We start from the raw sequence: 25,853 nt of genomic DNA, 5'->3' as shown, positions 1-25,853 counted from the left end.
AACGTATACCTGTTATAATCGTTTGGTATTGGTATTGGTTTAAAAGGTACATTGGAAAAGGTTCTCTAAGTGATATGGTACAGCCGAAAGAAAATGAACGGTTATCGTTGGGAATGACTAAGTGCCGTATTGAACGCGATGGAAGCTATGGAAGCACGCAGGTATACACGCGTGCCGAGTACTTTAATAATAGAGCATACATTTCACACTGCCGTGCTTGGTCGAGTAAACTTTACAAAATATCACACGAATGAGAAGGGGTGGAGAGTGTGGTGGGGATAGCGAGAAGAGGCCAGACTCTTTTACTCCTCCTCTTTCTCTTTATTTCTAGCTTCCTCGACGGCCTCAATAAATGAATCAGAAAATAGCGGCGGGAGCTTCCCACACGTGTCGGGTCACGTGTTAGATAATTAGATATTCTTTAGACCGTGCATTAGGTCGCACTCTGTATTCCATTAGGACACGTCGAATCTTCCCTTCTCACACCCTCCAACCGTGATAGGACAACCAAGAATTTTCTCAAAAGGCAGACACAGAACCGTCTGTCTCTGTTTCTTTTTATTATGTTATATTTAATCGTCGATAGATCTAACGGCCGAATAGCGTGCGGAAACGTTTGAGACAAGCTCTACGATCGGAAACCTCTCTCTGTCTCTCTCTCTCTCTCTCTTTTTCTCTTTCCTCGTCCAGGTCCAAGTACTACGAGAAAATAATTATCGTCGGTCGATTTGATTGGAGAAACGTGAGAAATTTTGAGACCGAACGATGTACTAACGATCCTCATCGCGTTAAAAATGTGTATAGATTTTTTCCATGCATGTTCTTTATTTTCTTTTTCTTATAAAAAATCAATGAACACGTGACAAACACACGTATCTTTCTTTCTCTTTCTCTCTCACTCTTTCTTTTTCTTCTCTCTTTCTCTTCCTATCCCGCGGGATGATAATCAAGAATACATATTGTAATCTTTGAATCGAGCTTTGAATTTATACTTCTAGTCTGTTATAAAATACTATTTTGTAATGCGTCGTTGTACGTCGTTAGAAACGAGCACAACGACGACAACAACGACGACGACGACGACGACGAGTGTGACTCCTAGATTAATGTATTCCGGCTTTTACATTTCATTGGCTCACCAATACTATCTACTATTCGTGTTACGTTTCGAAGACTCCCGTTCGACTTGTTCGCTTGCTCACTAGCTCGCTTTTGCTCGCGCGTTTACACGCACATAAATGGAGGCGTTAAACCGACTGCCTGACAACTCTGATAATTGCCTTGCACGTAAAATCCGTTACGAGGCTTGTTTGTCAGTTCCACCCGAACGTATATTATCGCGTCGTTGTTACTACGAGAATACCCACCACCACCACCACCACCACCACCCTTGAAAGCCCTTTAAACCGTCTTCCTCTACAATTCCTTCTCTCCCTCGGGAAACAAATTTGCCGTTCGAGCGTTTCGTCGTATTTCGTTTTACTTGGTCAATGTAACCAACTAAGAGGAAGATTATGTCTTTCATCGAGCTTGTAGATTTTATAATATCAAAAAAAAAAAAAAGAAATAAACTGAATATTTACGTATTTTCGTGTATCTATATTTTTTATAAGAAAAAAAAAAAAGAAAGAAAAGAACAGTTACGCTGAACAAAACGCAATATATTTACTTAAAAATTAATATCGAATATTCATCTGTTTTCTTTTCATTTTTTGGTTACACAAAATATTATATGTATTTGCGAATAAAAACAAAAAAGAAAAAGAACATATTGTACCATACGAAAGCTATAGATATAATTTACGAAATACTCCTGCTAATTTTACGATCAACACAAGGACTCCACTCTACCATTGCAAATCTTCCTACCTTTCTACGAACGTCTTATGAATATTTGATTAGAGAGGATTTCGTATTAAATGCTTTCTCACGCGCTCGTCGACCTCTACACATTGGCTACGATCGTAATTACTTCAATCTGCATAAAGGATAATACGAATTTATACACTTGTACATAGACTGTCACACATAATATATTATATTCGGTATGTACATACATGTGTACCTGTATACATATATATATATAAATTTGTATGTACATTGTACATATATATATATATAAATATATACATATGTATATGTATATAGATAGTATATAAATGTAATATCCTGTGAGAGAGCGTTCAAATGTAATCGGCAATTATGTCGAGGTTATATACGGTGGACAAACTATTATGCGACAAAGGTAAGTACTTACACACGTAGCTAATACGGAATCAAATAATTACCAATAGGCGTAATAACGTAATGGTGATGCAACTAACACAAATTATGTATGACTTTTCCTTTCGTATTAGCACTAAAGTAATACTTCGATTCTCCTACAACATTCAGCCGAGAAATTAATGTAAACACGTACGACGTAGTTATGATACTAAATATACACGATTTACTGGGTCATCGTTGGTTTAACCTTTCCTATATTATTATTCGTTTGATAAACATTTATGTTTATGAATAAGGAAGAGAGAAGGAAGGAGAGAGAGAGAGAGAGAGAGAGAGAGAGAAAGAGAGAGAAAAGAAAAAACGTCGAAATCATTGAGAAAAGTACGCAGGATATAATCGACGAGATACCTCGAATTAGCCACGTGGCTTTAATGCGAGCCAGAATGAGAGGGGTGATACCGACTGAATTGGAAATCGAATCGAATCGAATCGAATCGAATCGGTAGGATCGACTGTTGAGTAAACGAATGTTTAAATAGGTTTGCATGCAACAATTTAAATGATTACAGAGAAAAAGAAAGAAAGAGATATAGAGAAGGGAGGAATAAAAAGAAAAAAATGAGAATACTTCCTTTACATATCGCACTCGTAATCATAATTAAAAAATAAATAAATAAATAAAATAAAAAGAAAATAAAACAGAAACAAACGTATAAAGTGTTCTGTTATTTTCGAAGGATTAAAGAAATAAATCTGACCATGGTCGAGGGGAAGTTACTCGACGAAAAGATAAAAATCTGAGGTCGTGCTCCGATGGAAAAGGATATTCCGGGTGAGGGTTAAAGAAGTGCGATGATATTAAGCGAAAAAAGAAAGAGAGACAGAGACCAAGAGAGAGAGAGAGAGAGAGAGAGAGATCAACCTTTATTCTCTTTTCTCTCTCCCTTTCTCTTTCTTTCTCTCTTTCTCTCTTTTTCTCTCTAACATCCTCGACCCCTTTCGCGTTCGTCGAAACGATGCCTACGAAGCCCCGAAGTGATTAAAAACAATTACCGTTTCTCGTCGCTGGCATCGGTGCTTCTCTCGCATTCCCCTTCCAAACCCCTTTTTCGTAATGAGCATCCTGTTTCTGGATAAGGAAAAGAGGAACGAGATGAACGAAGAGGGAGGGAAGAGGGTGAGAAAAAATGGATAGAGAGAGAAACGAGGAGACAACAACGAGGCACAGGTCTACGGCTTATAGGTGGTTGAATATTCCAAAAGGGGATAGAAGGGGTGGGTAGAGGGTGTTGAGGGGGAAGTTACGGTCTTTTCCATTCCTCTGTTCAATGTCATTTCCCTGGAACATTTCTATGAAAATATTTCTCGGAGAGCTCATAGGTCAAGGGCTAGAAATTCACTGGAAAAATCCGAGCGTAGCAAACGCATATATATATATATACGTATATACGTACATATAAAAATATATACGCAACGCATACACGTGCATATATATATATATTAAAACGTTTTTAACGATATCGATGCGATCGTTTGCGATTACAACACATGAAAGAAGCAGACGCGAAAGGATCATCTTCACCCTTTACCTTCAATCGTCAGAAAAGAGAACGAATATCTCTCTCGCGCATTAAATCAGGAAATAACTATTCTCCTTCTATTAACTAATATAAGCATATCTAACTATAACTAATAAAAGCATATCTGATGAACAATACCCAACATTACATAGAATAATATTACCAACAACAAGAATGTTTCCATATTGAAGAGAATACGAAAGCCTTTAGATACCTTCAGGCGATTAGAAATATCAGAGTGTTAATTAAGGTTGATGATGTTGCTCTGCTTGATCATGCTACGATAGACCAACGATATTATACGTTGGTCTATGTTCAATCGTAATCGTTCAACCACGAAGCTTTCCATAGCTACGCGAACTATCTATTCATTGTCGACAACTTCCGGGACGGGTGATCTCGACAAAAGGACAGAAAATGTATCTACGGTTATTCGCAGCAGGTGATGCAGCTGCTTCGGGCACCATTAAGCTACTATATATATACAACGAGAGACTTTGAATAAGGAACAAGAGAGAAATAGAGATAGAGAAGTAGTTTGAATAATAGAAACTACAACATCCTTGTAAGGGAATAATAATGTAACGATGATATACCTAAATCGTTCAACCATTTCCATCTCTCTCTCTCTTTCTCTCTCTCTCACACACTTTTACTCTATTATTCTTCTCATTTACAATAGCATCAAGAAACATGTCTCAACATATAAAAAAAATAAAATCGTATGCTATTTGTTATTCGCTTCGATGTATCACACATATTAGTAAAGATACGTACATACATGCAAACATACATACATACATACATACATACATACATACATACATGTATAGTATATCGAAGATATTTCTTAACGTTATCGTCGTCTGCATAAAGTTTCGTTACGGTTAATTAATGACTTTGGAAAATGTTGCGAAAAATTCGATAACGTTATTCATACCTTCATAGAAATATAAAGCTACATAGAATATATAGGTATATATGCATGTGCGTGCATGTATATATATACATGTGTGTGTGTGTCGTTGCGAAGTAATACACGTTGGTATCGAATCGGTAGCTTGTATTACGAGCTCTCATGAATGCATAGAATTTTCCAACGATCATATATACGTATACATATACGCACACATACATACAAAGAGAGAGAGAGAGAAAGAGAGAGAGAGAGAGAGAGAGAGAGAGAGAGAGAGAGAGAGAGAGAGCAGCAGACAGATATATGCATGGTACGTTTTACGCGAACGAGAGAAAATTCGATACTTTCCATTAAACCGCGATGGAAAACAAAGTTTGCTCGTCGCCAACGTTTCGCGTTAAACTTGCCTCGCTTACATCGTAACGTTACTGAAACGATAGAACAACCGAGCTTTACAGTGCAGCCGATTGTAAAAGGTATGGGAAAGAAGGAAAGGGAAGAGAGAAAGAAGACAGACAGAGAGAGAGAGAGAAAAAGAGAAAAAGAGAGAGAGAGAAATGGGTGAAATTACGGAAGCGTTTCTTGCGTGGTACGCGGTGAGGAGAAACGCACGTAGACGCGTCAATTTTAAAACGGGACGACCACAAAGGGAATGCGAGATAAAAAAGGAGTTACGGAAAAACGCGCACGTAAAACTCGAGCAAGGGTCTCCCAAGAGAGAAAAAGAAAAAGCCAAAGAGAGAGAGAGAGAGAGAGAGAAGAAGAAGCTTTGTTTCTCATCTTTACAACGTAGGGCTTTAATTCATTTTTTCCACCAGTGCTCGCGTAATTCTTTCTCCATTTAACGAGAAAAACGTGCAATCTTCTCTCTCTTTCTCTATTTCTTTCTCTCTTATCCTCTTTCTTTCTTTCTTCCTTTCTCTTTCTCTCTCTCTTTCTTTCTTTCTTTATTTCTTTCTCTTTTCAATCTTCTAAAGCCCGAGACGCAAGAAGAATCTCTCAGACTCCCAACGAATCGAGATTCTTCTTTTCAATTTTCAGAGCAGTCCATCGAATCGTTTCCTGAACTTAATCAATCGCACTTGGCGCAATTGAATTTCTCCTTTAACGAGACTCGAATTCGCAGAGATTAAAATCGGTTTTGCCGAAACTACCAAGGACCAGTCCTCTCTCTCTCTCTCTCTCTCCTCTCTATTTATCCCTTCATCCCTCTCGCTCTCTCTCTCTCTCTCTCTCTCTCTCTCTCTGTCTGATCCTGCATCGTATTTCTGGCCGACGACACCCCCGCAATATCGTAAGTAATTAAGCAATTTGCCTACAGATGGAGTTTTTAGCCAGAGCATTTCACGCTTACTGCCACTTCAACTTTCTCTCCTTCTCTCTCTCTCTCTCTTTCTCTATCCTTCTCTCTCTTTCGTATACTCTCTCTCATCACTATGCATAACCGCATTGCTCCTATATTAAAGCGTGGAGGAAACCGTGCCGCTAAAATGCTCGCGTGATTAAAAATGCTGTCGCGCAAATTCCAACATCCACAGAATGTCAGACACGAATTGGTATTGGTGGTGTTGGTTTGCTGGCCAACGGAAGGGTTGGAACACAACCCTTTTGCAACGCGTTCTCGCACGTTGACGACAACCTGTCGCGCTCATATTCGTACACACCCTTAAAACCTTTCTCTCTCTTTTTCTCTCTTTCCCTATCTTCTCCCATTCGCACGATTAATCACCACGAAACGTTTTCAATACAATTTTCAAGGTGTTCTTCTTCGATTTCGTAGAAAGATCATCGTATCTCTCTCGCATTAGAATTTACACGGCACAGTTTTAATTAAGAATATCTTCGACAGTACGTTCTACGAGTAAATTGTAATTTTCTCTTAACGTAATTTTTACGAAGAACGTTGTTATAATTAATAATTATTACGATGATACTTTCTATCTAATAATAATCTTTTTCTTTCTCTCCGTTTCTCTTTCTACTTGTATTCACTATAATAGAACATAAGATAGCAAGCATGTAACAGTTCGCAGAGAACATTCGTTGTACTTTGCCAACCCCAAATTGATCTCTATCTGTAATGTTTCTTTTTTTCTTTCTTTTTTTTTTATGGGATACGATTTACGGAAATAGTAAAATACACATACCAGGAAGCTTGTTAGACCACAGCTGACGTTTTTCCATCGTTAGAGAACTACTTTCAACCCTTTTAAAAGAGAAAGGAAAAGAAAGAGAAGCGAAGCAAAAAAAAAAGAAAGGAATGAAAGAACTTCTTTGGGAAGAATTCAAATCGGTTTAAATCGATTAAAGTAAAGAACGAAGAACGATGGTGGTAAAGACGGTGGGGAAGAATATTGCGAGAGACTTTTTAAGGAGTAACAGGCTAACCCTCATTTCTTAGCTACGACGATGTTGAAAGGAGAAAGGATGGTTACGGGGAGGGGTTAAAAACCGGTAGAAGAACTTTTTCATCCAACCTGTCGTAGCGCAGTTAGCGTTGAACCACCGGAGCCCTTTTAAGCCTGGCTACAAAACGTTGCTTTATATCCATAGGGTGTGCCTTTTCCTCGGCTATCTGAATCTTTATGGGGTAGCCTTAACTACGAGGGTAAATAGTAGACGACTAGTTCGTAATGCCGATGTCCGGATTGTCGTGACGCTTTTGCCAACCCTCTCTTATTTCTTTTTCTTTTCTTTTTTTATTTTTCCTTTCTTTCTCTCTTTCTCTTTCTCTGTCTATGCAGCATAGAAACTTGTATCGGTAAAAAACGAGTGGACAAAGAGTCGCATGTAAAATGCATATAAATTTCGTTTGCATTTCTAACGTTTTGCATACACCGTTCCTCTAAAGATTTCATTCTCCTTATTCTAACGATTCTATTATTACGTTTATTAAAAGATTTTTCTACCCAGTTTTGCTACCCAGCTTGAAAGAACACAGTTCTCGTTGTTCGTGATTGAATCTACGTAGATAATTCCAAACTCGATTTTTTACCTTACACACAGAAAAAGAGATAGAAAGAGACAGAGACAAAGAGAAAGAGGAAGAAAGAGAGAAAAAGACATCCTTCCTAATAAGCATAATTGTAATCCCCTAAGTTAATCTCGAGGAAACTCAGTCTCGTTCAATAGGGTCCGACTTTAAGAGATCAAAGGACGATTTTTCAATGGAATCTCCGACATTGCCTTAGCGACAGAGTAACCTCATGTGTATCATCGTATCCCCCTTCTATCTAAAATTTATAATATCTGGATATATGAAAGAAAAAGAAAAAGAAAAAAGAAAAGAAAAATATTCAACGAACGATACAAAGACGGGAGCCTTCTTCGTCCCATGTAAATCTAATTTTCTATCAACCAACGAAATATTTTCCTTCCAAGTATGAGATTTATCGGATATCCATTCATATAGGACGCAACGAAATTTAATATTTATTGAACAGACGAATATGAATTCTTCGATAACGTAATTATTGAAATATTCGATAATAACGTAATTATTGAAATATAAAAAATGAAATGATGGTAAATGATAGCTATGATGACACATCGAATTTAAAATCTAAACGATGACCGAGAGAGAGATACCAATATCAAATGCAAGCAAGAGGATCAGAGAGAATGCGATATAAACCGACTACCAGTTGCCTGTGTATAAGTGTATAAGGATGATCCAGAATTCACGATATGTAGTACCTATATTCGTTCGTGAATATATATATATATATCAGAGCTAACTCCCATACGAGAGTTCCTAGAGTGCCGCCTACGGCTACGAAGCTATTCGATCTCTTCTCGCAAACGGAGGACATTCGCCAGCTTGGGCAAACAGACGTTTAATTTCCCATGCAAATATTACGTATACGGTGTAGACGCCTGTCATCGCTTGCGTACACACTTTTACTGACTTTGCCCCTCGGACTGACTGCATTAAACGTTTAGTTTCTTCCGTATTTCATACACGCACACATACATATACACGTACACGAACAGATATACACTAGTTTCGATATTGACCAAAATAAATATTCTAAAAGTGAAAAAAGAAAAGAGAAAAAAAGATTTGAAATATCGTATATCTTCGACCTTGGCAAAATATCGATTAAATCGATCTCGAAAAATGATTCGTCGCGACGAATAAAAATATATGTATCTACCAGTATATCCTGCAAGTTGAGATTGTAAATTCTAGAATTATATGCACGAAAAGGAAAGAAAGAAAGAGATAAAGATTTAAGATTTCGAGGATCGTCGAAAGATCTTTCAAAAAAGCTTTCGATAAAAATCGTAGAGAAACGATTTATCAACGATGGAACACAGTGAGTGTGACTTGCGAAACTAAAACGTATATCTGCAATATCTACATACCTACTCTTTTTACGGGAAATGCAAATCACCCTGTCAAACCATAACGCTTTCTCATACTAGTGTTGGAATAAATTGAGAAGGATGAGGAGAACGAGTCGGAGAACCGAGAGAAGAAGATGACATTCAAATTCGGACCCCGGTGAAAATGACAAAAATATACATATGCTAGCTCACCCTTCATACATCATGCGTAATTGCCTGCTATTCAGATATCTCACGTGGAATTGAATGTCTCTCTTCCGTTACCGAACGAACTAACATTTGTTTACGAGGAAAACAGACAGACCATTTTTTCCAAACCCTCTCGAAATATATCGAGGTGACGCGAATGATTTTTTCTGATAATTTCTAAAGGCAATAAATTTTACACAAATTTCCATTACTCGCGCAATATAAGCGTAACTCACTACATAATACGAAATAATATAAATCAATGTATTCTTTAAAAGAAAATGTATTCTTAACAATGAAAAACAAGGAGAGGTAGGTAGGTTCTTTGTTAAATAGATTTCACATATTTTTTTCTTTCTTTTTCTTTCCTTTTTTCTTTTTTTTTTTAATAACTCGTACAACGATATAATAAAATGCTACAAATCACGTATTCCTTTTAATTTCACGTAAATATATCTATAACAGAAAACCCGAATAAGGCGTTGTTATATATACATATATATATATTATATACAGACGTGTCTTTTCGAGCATAAAATCCACGTTTTCTATAAGTATCGAACCACGTGTGGAGGATTCATTGAAAAGAAGAAACAAGATCGAAAGAGAACAATAGACAAACTAGAAAAGATTCGTATATTCTTGTTTAACACGCTCGTCAATGTCGGATCAAGAGGTAAACTTAACTGACCACTGGTCAATTCCCACAGAATGGAGGAAGGTTGGAACGGTGGTGACCGGTCAAACAACAGTTTCTCTCTCTCTCTCTTTCTACCTATCTATCCATCTCTATCTTTGAACAATGTCGATCGACCACGGTGAACACACAAGGACAACGAGAATCGTCGATGATCGGCGTAGCACAACGAGATAAGCAGCCACGATGACGATGACGTTGACCACTAGGAAGGCTAAAGCTCGTGTGATTCTAAGCACCGTGAGACGAGTTCACCGCAGAGAACGTGTTCCAAGCTTGGTTTCTCTTGTCTTGACCGAGACGATTCGGGTATGGCTAATTGACGCTCGTCAATCCGCGGAACGAAGCATCAAAGGGGTTTTCGTATTAGAGGGTGCCACGTATCTATATATATGTGTGTTTAAATATATATGTACGTATACGGTGGGTTAGAAAGTAAGTATCTACTATTACTACTATGTCTAACTATTCCTCTCCTCTCCTCGTCTTCTTTTTCGAACGATCTATAGAACGAAAACGAGTGGCGAAACAAATTGGAACTTGGGGATTGGATGGCAACGTTTCGACACGTGGACGCTGTCCATCTTCATTTTATCGAGAAATGGAAGAAGAATTCTCTCGATGGACAGAAAAAGAGAAAGAGAGTGTACGGTCAAAAGAACGTAAGCAAAGGAGGGGTTGAATTCGTCCGAGTTCGAATCGATCGATCGATTCGTTCCCAGGTGAAACACGAAGCCAGAACTGGCTACTACTCAACAAGAGAAAGGCTGTTCTTATCTTACGATACTATTTTCTTCATCTTATTCGTTCGAAGAGAATGAATGATAGAGAGAGATATCTTCTGATAGCTTTCGAAAAGCACGATTTCTAAATTCTTTTCTTTCCACGATTGACATGTGCGTGGAAGGAGAAACGTCCAAATTGACGGTAGAAAAAGTAGTCTCGTAGTTCGGACTCGTCGTTGAAGAAGACGACGGCGAAGGGTACGACGGTATCGGCTTACCCCAATTTCACCCCAATCATTTTGAAACCCAAAACTCCCCGGTGTATATATGTACGTATATATGTATGTATGTATGTATGTGTAAGCGTACGACGCCCTTTTATCTTCTCGTGAATTCTCGTCTTTATACGTATGTTGATGATATTGATACGTCGCTACAGAAAGAGAGAAAGAGAGAGAAACAACAAAAAAGAGGGAATCAAAAGTCGTACTGTCTTGTTCCTTTCCTTCATACATTTGAGTATGTATATCGTGTGTGTGTGTGTGTGTATATAATACGTGGGATACATACGTATCTATATGTATGAGAAAAAAAGATAGAGATAAAGAGACAGATAGAACGAAAGAGAGAGAAAAAGAGAGAGAGAGAGAGAGAGAGAAGAGGAGAAGGCTTGACAAATCGCGAGATGTCAGAATTCTCGCGCGTCGATTTTTCACGTCGACCGAGAAACGGCCAAGAACGTCGAGAGGGACGAGCGACGAGCCGTGCATTTTTCAAGCAGTCGAACGGAACGGAAAACGGCAGCGATAGAACGAACGACCATCTTTCTTTAACTTTCTATCTCTTCTTCTTTCCCTTTCTATTGAAAGGAAATAGGGATGGAGAGGAGAAGGAGAGGAAATCGAGAGAAATCGTTGACGATTTTCCTAAAACAGGCGCCTACTCGAGGATAATGCGATTGGTTGGTTGGTTGGTTGGTTGGCTTGCTGGCTGGCTTTTGTATCCCGTCGTGACGACAATTTTCTCTTAGAGTTTAGGACTCTCAATATCTTAGATAGGCACGCGTGTGTTCGTTTCGTTAGAAGATCTAAAACGTTGACCTTTTTATCCGTTTATAATCCTATTTGATTTTGTCTACCCTATTCGATGCTCGTAACGCACGTTAATGGAATCGTAAATCAGTTGGCGTTCGCTCGAAAGAGAAAGAGAAAGACAGAGAAACATAAAGAGAGAGAGAGAGAGAGAGAGAGAGAAAGAAAGAGAGAGAGATAGAGAAGAAAGAGATTTTTTTGAAAACTCGCAAAATACAAAGTTAAATTCCGAATAGTCTGTTACACCGATCAAATAAAACGACATAACGCTCGTTAAAAGCTAGCCATAGATAACGACGTCTCTATGTGTATTTATAAACGTTTATGTGTGCGTATGCATGTGCTATGTCTTTCGGTCGGGATAGGAATCGTGCGAGACCAAAAGAGAGAATCATTAGGGCGTTAAAATTTTAATTACGACTACGAAACTCTTGATTCACGATACCGTCAACGTCCTACGCGAAGTTAATAGCCTACGAAAATACGAAGTAAATTGTGAAAGGAGAAAACGAGAGGAAATAGAGAGATAGAGATAGATATACTACTATCAAGAGAGTAGTAGTTGCAACCCCTACGCGTTTTTCCGCGTAGATCATAAAACAAAACGAGATTATATGCGACTAGCTCTTTCGATTTCACTTACCAAGCGGACTACAAGAGAGGAAGAAAGAGAAAGGAGAGAGAGAGAGAGAGAGAGAGAGAGAGAGAGAGAAAGAGAGAAACAGAGAGAGACAGAGAGAAAAGAGAGACAGACAGAAAGTCGGGAAATGTAAATTAACGTCGAGTGCAGCCAGGTAATCACGTCGCAACGATAAAAAGGTGATAAACGAGCGGAGTGGCCCAGGAGCCGAGATGCTTATCGACTACGACTCCCTTTTCTCTTTCTCTCTTTTTCTCTCTGTCTCTCTCTCTCTCTCTCTCTCTCTGTCTTTTTCTCTTTTTTTTTCGAGCCACCGAACCGGCCATAGAAAAATCCTGCTCGTGTTTATGTCACCGTTTCACCCTCTCGATGTTTGCACGGGCACGTCTGTGTCTCTTCTCTCTCTTTTATATATATATACATATACAGCCTCTCTCTCTCTCTCTCTCTCTCTCTCTCTCTTTATCTATCTCTCCTTTTTTTACGTGTACGTATATGTTTCACAGGACATTTTAAACAGAGTTACGTGTAGGTGCTACGCATTGAGAACATCGATTCTGGGACATTGTCCCATAGAATACGCTAAAGAGGTTTCATTTTCGGTTTGCTCCCTCTCCCCTTCCATTCATTCTCCCAAAAAAAAAAAAAAGGAAAAAGAAAAAGAACAGGTCTGTGTCCACCAACTCCTCATACGATTTTTTTTTCTTTCTTCCTTTCTTCCTTTTTTTTTTCTTCCCCCGTACAACTTTTCGTCAATGTCATTGTCATTTTTAGTTCGACGCTCGAAACACACGATCCCTGAGCTCGATCCTTTTACCTTTCTACTACCTGCAGCGAATAAACGAATCGAATCCTTCTTATGTTGTCGCTAGGATAAATCTTACGAGATTATGAAATATAACGAGCGATCTATTAATCGAAGGATCCATTATCCGTGAATTCGAGTTAATCAAATTCAAATTAACATCGTCGTTATCGAGATGAAAGAGGATAAAAAAAACAAGAATCAAAAGAAAAGAAAAGAAAAGAAAAGAAAAGAAAAAACCGCGTTAGTCGAAGAGAAAAAAAAAGAGAAAGAAAGAAAGGAAAAAAAAGAAAAGTAGTAGTAGGAAGTATCCCACGGTGTCGGCTACGATTAATTGAGTAGAGTGCCGTTTTTGCCACGCGTGAGGAAGAAACTATGATGAAGCTCAGGTAGAAAGAGTGCTGGGTAGGCGTGCTATGGAATCGATGTTACTCGTTAATGAGAGAACGGTGGTCACACCACTACCACCACCAACACCATTACTACTACACCACCAGTATTACCATCACTATCATCGTCATTGTCGGGCGTCGTCATCACTTGGAACGCGTCACGCTATATCGGGTCAGTACTAGGTACGTTCTACCCCATCGTGAGAGCATCTCTCTTTCGAAACACCATAGAGGCTATTCAGGCATCAGTTTGTTAGAGAAAGAGAGAAAGAGAGGGGAACGTTGGAAGATCCTCGTGTATGTGCAAGGGACACGTGACTATTTTATAGCAACAACGACGTGCGACGTGTGACCATCACATATATACATACACACATGTACGTGCATGTATATATATGTATATATGCATACACACATATATATATATGTGTGTATATATTTAAAAGGGAGAACGCTCATCTTTTGACCCCTTCGTACACTCTACCCGTTTGTACTTTTCATTGGGTGCCGCAGGACCAAAATTACACGGTCTTCGTATCGAGCTCGCTCATTGTCTTCTATTTACAACGAAAGTGCTTATTGTTTCACGCGGAGTCGAAAGGTGCCTCGAGAACAACGCTTTTTCCACTTTCGCTTTTCTCTTTTCTTTCTCACTTTGATGGGGAGTCAGCCCGTGTGTGGTTTCCCTGCACGGAGGCATTACAAAAACGCAATTTCCGGACAAACCGCTGTGGAGGAAGAAAAGGAGGAAGAGGAGGAAGAGGATTTGAATGTAAACGCGTTTTAATCGTTTACTTTCTTTTTCCGTCATTTAATTGACAAATAAAAATGGAAATTACTTCGACGATTAATTTCATAAAAACTTCAAAAATTTTCGTTTCACTCGATCGTTCGGAATTAATTTTATAAGACTTAATGATTTTGATCAAACAGACTACGATATAATCGATAACGATCTCGTTAGATAATCTCGTTTAATGTAAATCAGAAAAACATTTTCTACTTCACATTAATCATTTACTATAGTAAATACCAATGAACAGATAGATCTAGGTTCGATTTCACGAACGACAGATATTATCTTCAATTACACGGGACCATGAAGAAATCTTACGAAGTTACGCGTATCCGGTGCATTTATCCTTACTTCGTAAATGGATTCAAGATATAAAGAAATTTCCATAGAATTACAACGTATCTACGTAAACGATAATTCGATAAGTATATACTACTGACAGGCGAAATACACACGTATATATATATATATATATACGCAACGCTAAGTTCATTGCAAAATCGTGACTTTAGAGCGTCATGTTGTTTGAGACAGACGGAGATCTATAAAATAAAAAGAAAGAAAGAAAGAGAGAAAGAAAGGGAAAGGGAAGAAACCAACTCGTAGTCTTTGAATTATATCTATCGTGGGTGCGGTCAAAAGAGAAAACTCGACGAAAGGAAGCACAATAAAATTAAAAAAAAAAAAAATAAAGAAAAAAAATTGCACGGAGTGATTTAAGAGTAAAGCTCGTCTCAACGATACACCTTTCTAATAAAGCGAACATAATGGTTGAACCTTGTAATGTCTTACGGTGCATCGATCGTTCTAATGGCGATCGATCGATCGCCACGGCAATTCGCCGATTGGCTATAAATCTTCACCTTCGTGTTATCATTATACGTGCTTTTAACGTTCCACCTTCTTTCTTTATCCCAATCATCCCCACTCACCCTCCCGCCGTCTCTTTTTCCCATTCTTTTCACTTTTCTTTCGATTTCGCACGAACAAAATTTATACGTCTAACCAAACTGAATATAACGAATTAAATTTAACACAGTTCAATACGATAAGCGATAACGTTAAAATCGATAAATTAATGAACAAGTAGTTAATGCCCGTCGAACATTCCCTTTAAAGAATGTGAGTTATATCGTGTTATGCGCTTCGAACTATAGTTTTTATTTCGCACTCGTAAAAAAAAAAAAGAAAAAGAAAAATAGATAAACTTCTAATCATCGCAAAGATCAAAGAGCATAACCTTAGCCACGATCTAAGACAGACGTGATCTGAAAAAGAAAAAGAAAAGAAATGATATGGATAAGGATAAAAAGTAGAAAAGGTGGCGAAAAAAGATCTGTCGGTTTACCCAGGAAACGTTAACTCATTGAGTTTTCACCCTTCGAAAGGCCTACCAAGGAAGTATTTATTAGATTAGAATCTAAACGCCCCCAAAGGTCTAAAAGCGTATTTCCTTCGCCGTAGGTGGTTTCGTGACCCGACGAACGACCCCTTCGAAATCGGGCCACCCTATAACAAACATCTCTCTCTTTCTCTCTTTCTCTCTTTCGAGAGAGAGTCCTAGAAAATTAGCGAGTGCAACTTTATTAGCTTGTATCACGGAAACGCGGAAAATTATTATATTTATTTTTCTTTTTTATTCTTCCTTTTTTACTTTTTTTTTTTGCCCCCTTCAGCAAGATTTCGATACCAAACGCGATAGAACGACGGCCATGTCGTAATAAAACAATAATTACGCTTAATCACCGTCGAAATCAAATTTATCGTTCGCAAGAGTTGCATATCACACATATGCACGCATGCACATATAACACGCGCGCATGCCAAGCCACTACCTTTCCTTTCCTTTTTTTTCTTTTTTCTTTTCCTCTTTTTTCCTTTAATAGCCAATGATCGAGCCACGCGCGTACTATCCTACGGATGATACAACGTTATGGGAAACGCGAGTACGCCAATAAATAAATAAATATATGTGTATATTTCGCCAAACGGAAATTGCTCGCAGATGTTGTACCGATATTCGACCGGTCCAGACGAGTATTTAATTCGATACAGCAGACCAGCAACTACGAGTGCGTACGCGAAAATAAACGAAATTTATCGATCAAACTCGTTCGTTCGCTAGCTCGTATAAAAGCAACGCCGGCGTATCATTTATTTAGCGATTGTAGAGAGTGAGTGAGTGACTGACTGACTGAAAGAGAGAGAGAGAGAGAGAGTAAGAGAATCTAACGAATCGTTGAAATACCGTACGAATCGTGGAATACTCGTCGATCGTCACAAAGAGAGAGATAGAGACAGAGATAGAGAGAAAGATAGAAAGAGAGAGAGAGAGAGAGAGGCATTAATCGATATTCAAAAGTGTCACACGGAATGTTCCGATTTGAATCAGTGAGCACGATCTCACTGGCAACACCTTTTCAACAACGAAACGTCAAAACAGAGGAGGAACCAGGATAAGTAAAGGGGGAGGTAGATAGAGAAAGAGAGAGAGAGAGAGAGGAAAGAGGGGTAAGTTGAAAAAGGGAACGTTCCTATAGTACGACAGTAACGTACTTACGAAATATAAATCAAAATCTCTTTTCGGTAGACTCATAAACCGTCATTTTCTATCATTAAATACGATAGGAGAGACGACTGAATCTCTACGTTAGAGTCAGCCAACCGGAAAGTCGTCTCTCAAAGGACCAAACGCCGAATATATCCGTTCTGCTCAATTTCACCGATTTTCACATCACCTTTGTATCGGTTTATTCTACTCGATGAACGATCATTAGTATTAGTGTCAAACAGCGGACGACCTTCTTGCGAATTTATGACAGCGTTTACCTGAATCTCTTCCTCTTTTTCTCTCTTGCTCTCTCTCTCTCTCTCTCTCTCTCTCTCTCTTTCAGTCACTCATTCACTTACTCAAGCACTCAGTAACTCATTCTTTACAATCGCTAAATAAATGTATAACTATACTTCCTTAAAATTTATATAGAGCCTGTCTCGTAAAGTTCTACTTTAGAAAGTCTATTATTTATAGATTCTCGTAACCGAGACTTCACGATACTAGAAATAAAAATACGTGCAAATATAATATCCCATGCAATAAAGAAAAAGAGGGAGCGAGAGAGAGAGAGAGAGAGAGAATCACGGCGATCTATTTGTCGAATAAAAGTGATGGTAATGCAGAATGAAAATATGAAGAAATAAAGGAAAAAGAGAGAAAAGAAAGAAGAAAAAGAGAAAAATAATAATGATAATAAAAATAAAAAAGAGAACTCTCGCGTCTTTCAGGTGAAGCCACCTGGTTGGTTGGTCGAGTGCCGTGTGAACCTGTCCGAGATATGGCGTTGACGTTCGAGAAGACACCCGAAGGGTAACTGTTTGTACAAGCGCCCTGGTATTTTTATCCGAATGACGGTGACTCATAAAGATCAGAGCTTTCTCTCTCTCTCTCTTACTCTCTTACACACATACACATACAAATACATACTCTCTAGCGTGTTTCGTAGTCGTTCCCTCCTCTATCTTACACATATACGCTTCACCATGAGTGCACACCCCCGTATTAACCGGCACATATGAAACACACGATAAAAGGAGAGGAATAAAGAGTGTGTGAACGAAACTGAGTGAGTAAGAAAGAAAGAGAGAGAAAGAGAGAGAGAAAGTAAAACGCGAAGAGAGAGCAGGAGCGTGCTTGAATGTGTACTTAGCGGCAAAGAACACACTCGCTTCGCATGTTAGGATAGAGATTATGTCGTCCAAGGAGTCTATAGTTAGTTAAGACTACCATTCTTCGTTCGGGTAGCCTTTTGAGTCGCCGAAAAAAAAGCGTCCTGTCCTACCTCCTTTTCTCCTTTTATTTTCTTTTCTCTCTCTTTTTCTTTCCTTCATCTTCACCACCACCACCTCCTTCTCTTCCTCCCCCTCCTTCTCGTTCTCTTCATCGAGATCGTGCGTTCCAGCAACAATTAGATATTAATTCTATTCACCCTCTCACCTAGCACACGAATCTTTCTTTTGAGAGGCGACGGAGGAGGATTAACCTCCTTCCTACAGCATCCTTTTCTTTTTTCTTTTTTCTTTTTTTTTTCTTATTCGTATCTCTTTCTCTCTTTTTCTATCGAAAATCTGATTCTTCTATCCAACTTGGCCTACCACGAAAGCATAAAGAAGAATTTGTCTTTTCTCTAACAAAGGAATTCTCAACACACACACATATACACGTACACCACGTATAAATGCATATATATACATAAAAAAACTTCGTATATATCTACCTTGCTCTGGAATTTATCATTCTTTTGCATCGGAGAGAATCTCGAACTGTCAACGATCATAATCGGTAATCTCGATCGCTTTCTAGATCATAGAATACATTACCTTCATATAACATATAAAAGAAGAAAAAAGAAAAATAAATATAAAGAACGAAAAAAAAAAATCAATGTATGGCTCCTCTCGATATGATCTCGATTAAAAGAGAGGAATCGGATATCGGGGATTATAGAAAAATTTTTTCTCTCGCCATCCGACCGATTTTTCTACGAAAGATTCGAAAGAAAGAAAAATATTTCTACTGGATGACAGGGAATCTGTTTTCTATCCGGGAAAGGCGTATCGTAGTAATCCTTTTGAAGATTACCAAGGGTGATCATCTCTTTGAACGATCAAGAGCAAACATTTAGACCCAATCATATATATAGAAATATATATTTTTTCCTATCTTCCTTTTTTTCAATTTTTGTCAGACCACCCTTTTCACTATAGTATATCGATGTTCTCGAACGGACCGAATTCTACGAATACCATAAAAAAAGAGACAGAGAGAGAGAGAAAAAGAGAGAGAATGAGAGAACGAAATGAAGGGAGGAAAACGAGATGGCAATTTTTGTGAAAAACGAGTGCCTGCCTGCCTGACACATGGCTCGAAAGCCGAGTGGTTGGTGCTCGCGAGAATGCTACGGTTTATGGTTTTATAATGCGAATGCTTGACCAAGGGCTACGCTCGGAAACACATGGGTGATGCTTTACAGAGATCGCAAACACCCATCGTGAAGGGTTTTACGCTCTGATGTGTGTCCACTATACTAAGCTTCTCTCTCTCTCTCTTTCTCTCTCTCTCTGTCCGTCTGTCCCTCTCTGTATACGCGTATAGGCGCGCGCGCACGTTCTGTGCACCGTTAAAGGGTGACCACACCACTCATCGTTCGTCCGCCAACGAAACTGGGTAATGAGCCGTCACGTATCCCGAGTTTATCCCTCAATAAAATCTATATCGAGAATGTGACGTAGACGTACACTCTCTCTCTCTCCCCTTCTTCTTTCGGTTTTTTTTTATTTCCTCCTTTTTGTTTTTATTTATGTATTTATTTTCATTTTTTTTTCAACATCACGACAACGTCATACATCATTTTCTATCCCTCTTCCTTTTCTCCCTTTTCCCTCTTTTCCTCTCTCTCTCTCTCTCTCTCTCTCTCTCTCTCTCTCTCTCTCTCTCTCTCTCTCTCTCTCTCTCTTTTTCCTCTTATCGTTATTTCTTCTCTCCCTATTTCGGGTCACGATTTCACTGACGTTACGCAGAAAGTGAGATTTGATTTATCGAGGACACGGGAATGTCTACATGTCACTCGGCAACGTCGAATTATACCAGTCGAAGTTTTAAATTTCCTGTTTAAAAGAAATTTTTCGAAATAAAAAAGAAACGAGAAAGAAGAAGAATAGGACAAAAAAAAAAAGAAGAAAGAAACGTGAGAAGCGAGAAGACATTCGTTTCTATTCATGCATACGAATAAAATAAATATCGATCTTCGATATATAACCTACGACACGATAATCGTATACCCATAAACGCTCCTGCAGAAGTTATACAAGAGTTTAATAAAAATGAATCGTATCTTTAGCTTTGTCATTCATACATATATTTCTTCGGGATATTTCAACGTGTCTCATGTTTCAGATAGTAATAACAGTTGTTATCAATCTCTTTTTTTCGAACGAGTAATGCCAAACAAAATGTGTTGGAAGTAGAGAAGAACGAGGCGGAAGAAGATGAAGAAAAAGAAGAAGAAAAAGAAAGAAGAAGAGGAAGAAAATAAAGGCACACACGACGGGTCCGCCTATTCGAGCAAGATTCGTCGTGGGAGAGACGCTATTTATGCGTCGGTGGTTTCGTTCTTATTTAAGGTTTTACCCTTCGTATTTATATTTAGATGTAAAGAGCACTGCCATCGTCATCGCCACCTTGTGAAGAAGAACTCCGACTCGAGCATGCAGTCACCACTTTTCTCTCTCTCTCTCTCTCTCTCTCTTTCTTCCTCTTTTTATCGAAAAAAAGAGGAACACGAAACGACGTTAGTATCTACTTCTAGCTTTACCAGAGTCTGAACTATTTCAGGTCGCATGGGAACGCCATTTAGCAGGTGCCACCAAGAGTGATTATAAATAATCAGTTTCGTCTCTTATGAGAGTCCTGTTATGGAACGACGTAACTCTGTGTGTGTATGTAACTATGCACGTACTACTTCTAACCACTACTACTACCATCGATACGGTTTAATCTTTTTATCTTTCTCTTGTAGAAGGGTTCAGCACTCGACTATATACGTGTCGTTGAAAGGGAATAAGAAAAAAAGAGAGAGATATATATATATGTATACATACATACGAACCATCCCTTTAAATATACACGAGACTATATTTGTTGAAATAATAACGGATCCAAAATATCATCTTTTATCTCCATCCTTTTCTTACCCACGATCTAATTGATTCAATATATAATTCTTAGTATATAAATCAAACGACAAAAATTAATTTTAAGAGGTAGGAGACGAAACGAGGTGGAGAATTGGACAGAGGGGTGAAGGGGTGGGTAGGAGGGTACCAACAGGTGCTGTTGGTGCTATTAACGTTTGTTACGTCTTCCGTAAAAGCCAAAAGAGTATGCAGGTATGTAGAGAAGCAAGCACTCGTCCAATGAGGACCTCTTATACGTGCTCACTCCACTTGTTCACAAAGCGGACCCGTATATTTCTCTCCTTTCCATTTGGAGTGTGCTCGCGAAGAATCTCTCTTTCTCTCTCTCTCTTTTTCTCTCCAAAAAAAAAAAAAAGAAAACAAAAAAACGTGTGACGTTTTGTATACCTATCTTTCTCTCTTTCTCTTCTGCTCGTTTTCTTTTCTCTCTTATTCACTCACTACTCACTCACTCGACTGTCCGCACGCGCTCGAATCAAAAGCCTCCGTTCGCAAAAAAGAGATTCGAAAAGGTTTCACCCTTCTCTGTTTCTCTCTATCTTTCTCTCACTCCCTTTCTCTCCTTTTACACGCTTTATCATCAACCATATGAAAATACTTAGTGGTAAATAGGCTGTTGGTAAAACATGGTGGTCATTAAACGTTCGTTTCCTTTCCACAAGAGAGAACTCAAATAATAGAATACGTAGACTTGGAACGATTTGAAAAGTTCTATCTAAAGTAGTAACTCTTGTTATATGTTGGACTCTGAGAAAAAAGGGGAAGGAAATGGTTAAGGGGCGGGAGGGAGGAGGTATAATTGAGAAAAAAGCCAAAGAGAGAGAGAGAGAGTAGTAGTAGTAGCAGTGGTAGTAATAATCGTCGATAATAAAGGTATTTTATATATATATATATATATATTTTTTTTTTAAATCGAAATAACGTAGGATATTCCATCAAGAAAAGGGAGATAGATGGTCAAAGGTCCGTTCACTGTTTGCTGTCGGCGACAGCGTACGAAACGACACGGGTTAGAAAACGCGAGAGGATATAGAAAGTTCAAAAGAAGAATCATCCGCTTTTTACCAAAGAGACACGAAATATGGAATTTTTCAAGCTAAGGGTAGAAAAATGGACAGGAGAATGATATTTGTAGTCGTATTGGTATCAACGACGATGGTTGGTGATAGTAGCCGGTGATGGTGATGGTAGTAGTAGTGGTAGCGATGGTGGTGGTGGTTCGTCCGAGTCAATTCCCTTCGAGATCACTTGAGAATCAGGCTCTATTCTTCTGGATACTCGAGAAGATTAGACTGTCACAAGCTTTTCCACGTTTCCACGTTTCACTAGAGAGAGAGAGAGAGAGAGAATGAGAGTGAAAGAGAGTGAAAGAGAAAAAGAGAAGACTACTTGCATCGAGTGACCGTATCCACTCGAAACAAAAATAATACTGTCCCTACTACGAAAAAAAAAAAAAGAAAGAGGAACGAAGAGGAGGCGTGCCCAAGAGAGATAGAGAAAAGTGAAACGGATATAAAAAAAAAAGAAAGAAAGAAAAGAAAAGAAAAAAGAAAGAGAGAGAGAGAGAGAGAGAGAGAGAGAGAGAGAGAGAGAGAGATAAAAATGGAGGCTACGTAAGCCCCTCGACAATGGGGAAGATATTTTCTCTAACGAACCAAGACAAGTGTACTCCAGTGCCAATTACACTTCAACCGCGTTCTCCGTATTCCGCTCTACTTGACTTCTGTCATTTCAAAGCCAACGAAATGTCGGAGAGATAAGGACGAGAGGAGAGGAGAGGAAGTAGAGCATGAGAAGGAGTCGGACCATGGTGTATATAAGACTTCTCTTGCTTTCGCTCGATCGATGCTAAAACCTCATCCTCTCTCTCTCTCTTTATCCATCTTTCTTACTCTTTCGTTAAAAGCAATAAAGCCTGGAAGGAGACGAGGAAGGGTATAGATAAGCCGGACAATTAATTCTAGGCGAAGTCTAAAGGTGGAAGAACTTTGCCGATCCACCTTCGCCATAAAATATCACTTACTGTCTCGATGGATACTACCTCCATGTAATGAAAACTTTCGTAATCCTTTCGAGGCCTTCTCTCTCCTTCTACCTTCTAGGTATCCTTACGATCCCATTTAATTACGTTTACAAGAACGGTAGGATAGATTGACAGTGAGGAAGAGATAGAAAGAGAGAAAAAGATAGAAAGAGAATCATAACACCGAAGAGAAATAGGATATACGGAGTAAGTATTCCCTGCAAACATCTTTACTACGATTATTAATTCACCGTCTTCTAGCGTGTTGAATGAAAGAGATAGAGAGAGATAGAAAGAGGTAGACAAATAAGCAAGCAAGTAACCAACCAACCAACCAACCACGATGATGATCTTCGAGGCAAACTCCGCGAACACGAACGATCCTCTAATTAATGGAGGACGAATGGCTCGCGTAACACAAACGAGACATGCGATTTTGCGACGACGGTCCGTCTTAATTTAGCATAGATTACGCAGATCACAATAAACCAAGTTGATAGGGTCAGTCCAAGCCGTAAGCCTTGATTAACGGATTTAATTATGGGATTGTGTGTGGGAACAGGATTGCAGCGGTCATTATGGGGGCCTTAGTAACCCGTATCCCGTTCGTACTACTACTCCATGCGTACCTATACCTATGCCACGCAAACACTATGTATATACGGTGTTCGTACATGACTGGCCATATCGTTGCTATTTACGAAGCATGTAACAGAGCTATCTCTCTGTCTTTCCCCCCTCTCTCGCTACGGTTTAAGATGATATCATAAAAATTTAAGGGACTAAGTCTTAAAATAACTTTAGTTTATTTTAAATGACATTTCCTTTTTTTTCCTTTTTTAATTATTTCTAAAAGCAACGATTATGGGATATACGATTATCGGACGTACATGCACGTACATAAATACATACATACATGCATAGATACATATATATATACATATATATATATAATGTAATAATGAATAAATATTCCTTTTTTTATTCGAATAAATAAAATACAAATTCATCTATCTGACTTGTCAAATTTTGGCTCACCCTATAGATGAAGATTCGTTCACGAATATAACGCGATAGAGTGGCACAGACTCCAGTGGCATAGGTCCAAGGGGAATAAGACTTTAAATTCGAACCCCACATTTCGGATCACGGCACGACTAACGTAATGGTAGGAGAAGAAGAGAGAGAAAGAGAGAAGCTACCAACTGCGAAAAATAATTAAACTCTCCGTAATTAGAAGGGCAGTATAAGATCGTGATAAAGCCTTCATGGTGGCTAAGTGACAAAAGCAATCGATCAAAGGGACGCGTCGGACTAAGAAGAATAAGAATAGTCAGCCAATATACGTGTATGTATAATATATATATATACACGAAGGATACATAAACGTTTCCTATGATCCTTTACTCCTCGGCACGAACCATTAAGGTTCTACCATCATTTGTTACCATCAAGGATCGGCGTATCCGTTAATACCATGTTTCACGGATCTCTGATTCCGTCAACAGAATGTATAAGCGTATTAAACTAACTATATTCTCGAAGCCATCCAAAGCCAATACATCTGTGAAGTTTTTAGTGTTCATTGAATTTATAAAAAAAGAAAAAAAAACTACTCGTAAACTTCCGTAAATGTAATTGTCCATAGATCTATGCGTATCTTAAAAGTTAAGTAAAGTTATCTATTCGTCTTCTCTCTCGAGATATCACTTTGCATGAATTTCCAAAGGCAAACGTGTCCTTTCTTAGCTCAATCTCAACATTTTCTTCTTTACCATAGCACTCTCCTCCCGTCTTCGTCTTCGTCGTAGTCATTGCTATACTGTGACCACTGCGAAATCCCTTCGGGCTAAATGAAATCACGGTCAATCTAACGTTATGTAAATCGGTGGTCACTATCTGGTCGCTTTTGCATATGAATACCAAAGGGACGAAGAGACACTTTCGACGACGGTAGTATATACGACCTTAAGATGATGCTAATCAGTGCCTTCCCATGAGCAAAGCTCCTATATCCATGGTTCGTTTGCTTTAGTGCTTTCTCTACAACCGAGGGTTACAAGCGTGTTTTCGCGAGGCATCCGCGAGACATTACTTGTTTCTGAATTAAATGAACGTAAAGTCTATTCGATTTAAAATAGATATTCCATTTTAGATCGAACGATCCTTCTTTTTATATCAATGAATATATTACGTATGGATATCGATTAATTCTATCGAAAATATTGTATTGTTTTCTATAAAGAGAAAAGATAAAAAAAGAAAAAGACGAAACGTGATATCCAAAAGAGAAATAATATAATATAATATAATATAATATAATATAACCGTACCGTTATAAAAGTATTTTTATCGGGTCATTTGCGATAGAAGAATCCAATAGAAGACCCGGTAAAACAACCGTCGTGCACCATCGTCGCACTTCTAATGTCACCGCATGGTTTCGATGACCGGACTATACGCGAGTAATCCTACGGGGTAGCACCTACTCGAAAGGCATCCAATTGCGAATCTATTGTCAACATTTTAATACTTAACCATCCGTTTATATATATGGTAGACGACCGACAATAATTTTCCATTTATCGGTAGCAACGGTATTACCCTAGAGGGGTGCGCACCCTCTGATTAAAAATTCTCGCGTGGTTAAGCCTCTGATAATGATCTTCCCTT

General features: G+C 38.6%; 1 protein-coding gene across 1 annotated transcript in view; it reads right to left on the bottom strand.

The window, feature by feature from the left end:
- Positions 1 to 25,291, bottom strand: part of LOC127066277 (uncharacterized) — a 155,391-nt gene extending 130,100 nt beyond the window's left edge. The window contains exon 1 of the mRNA XM_050999791.1: positions 24,219 to 25,291. Coding sequence (XP_050855748.1) covers positions 24,219 to 24,320 — 102 coding nt within the window. The 5' untranslated portion in view covers positions 24,321 to 25,291. The remainder of the gene's footprint in view (positions 1 to 24,218) is intronic.
- Between the last annotated feature and the right edge of the window lie 562 nt (positions 25,292 to 25,853).

Source organism: Vespula vulgaris, chromosome 9, assembly GCF_905475345.1.
Source record: "Vespula vulgaris chromosome 9, iyVesVulg1.1, whole genome shotgun sequence".
In the NCBI taxonomy this organism is placed as follows: Eukaryota; Metazoa; Arthropoda; class Insecta; order Hymenoptera; family Vespidae; genus Vespula; species Vespula vulgaris.
The sequence above is the reverse complement of the archived record's forward strand: the minus strand, read 5'-3'. Positions and strand labels throughout refer to the sequence as shown.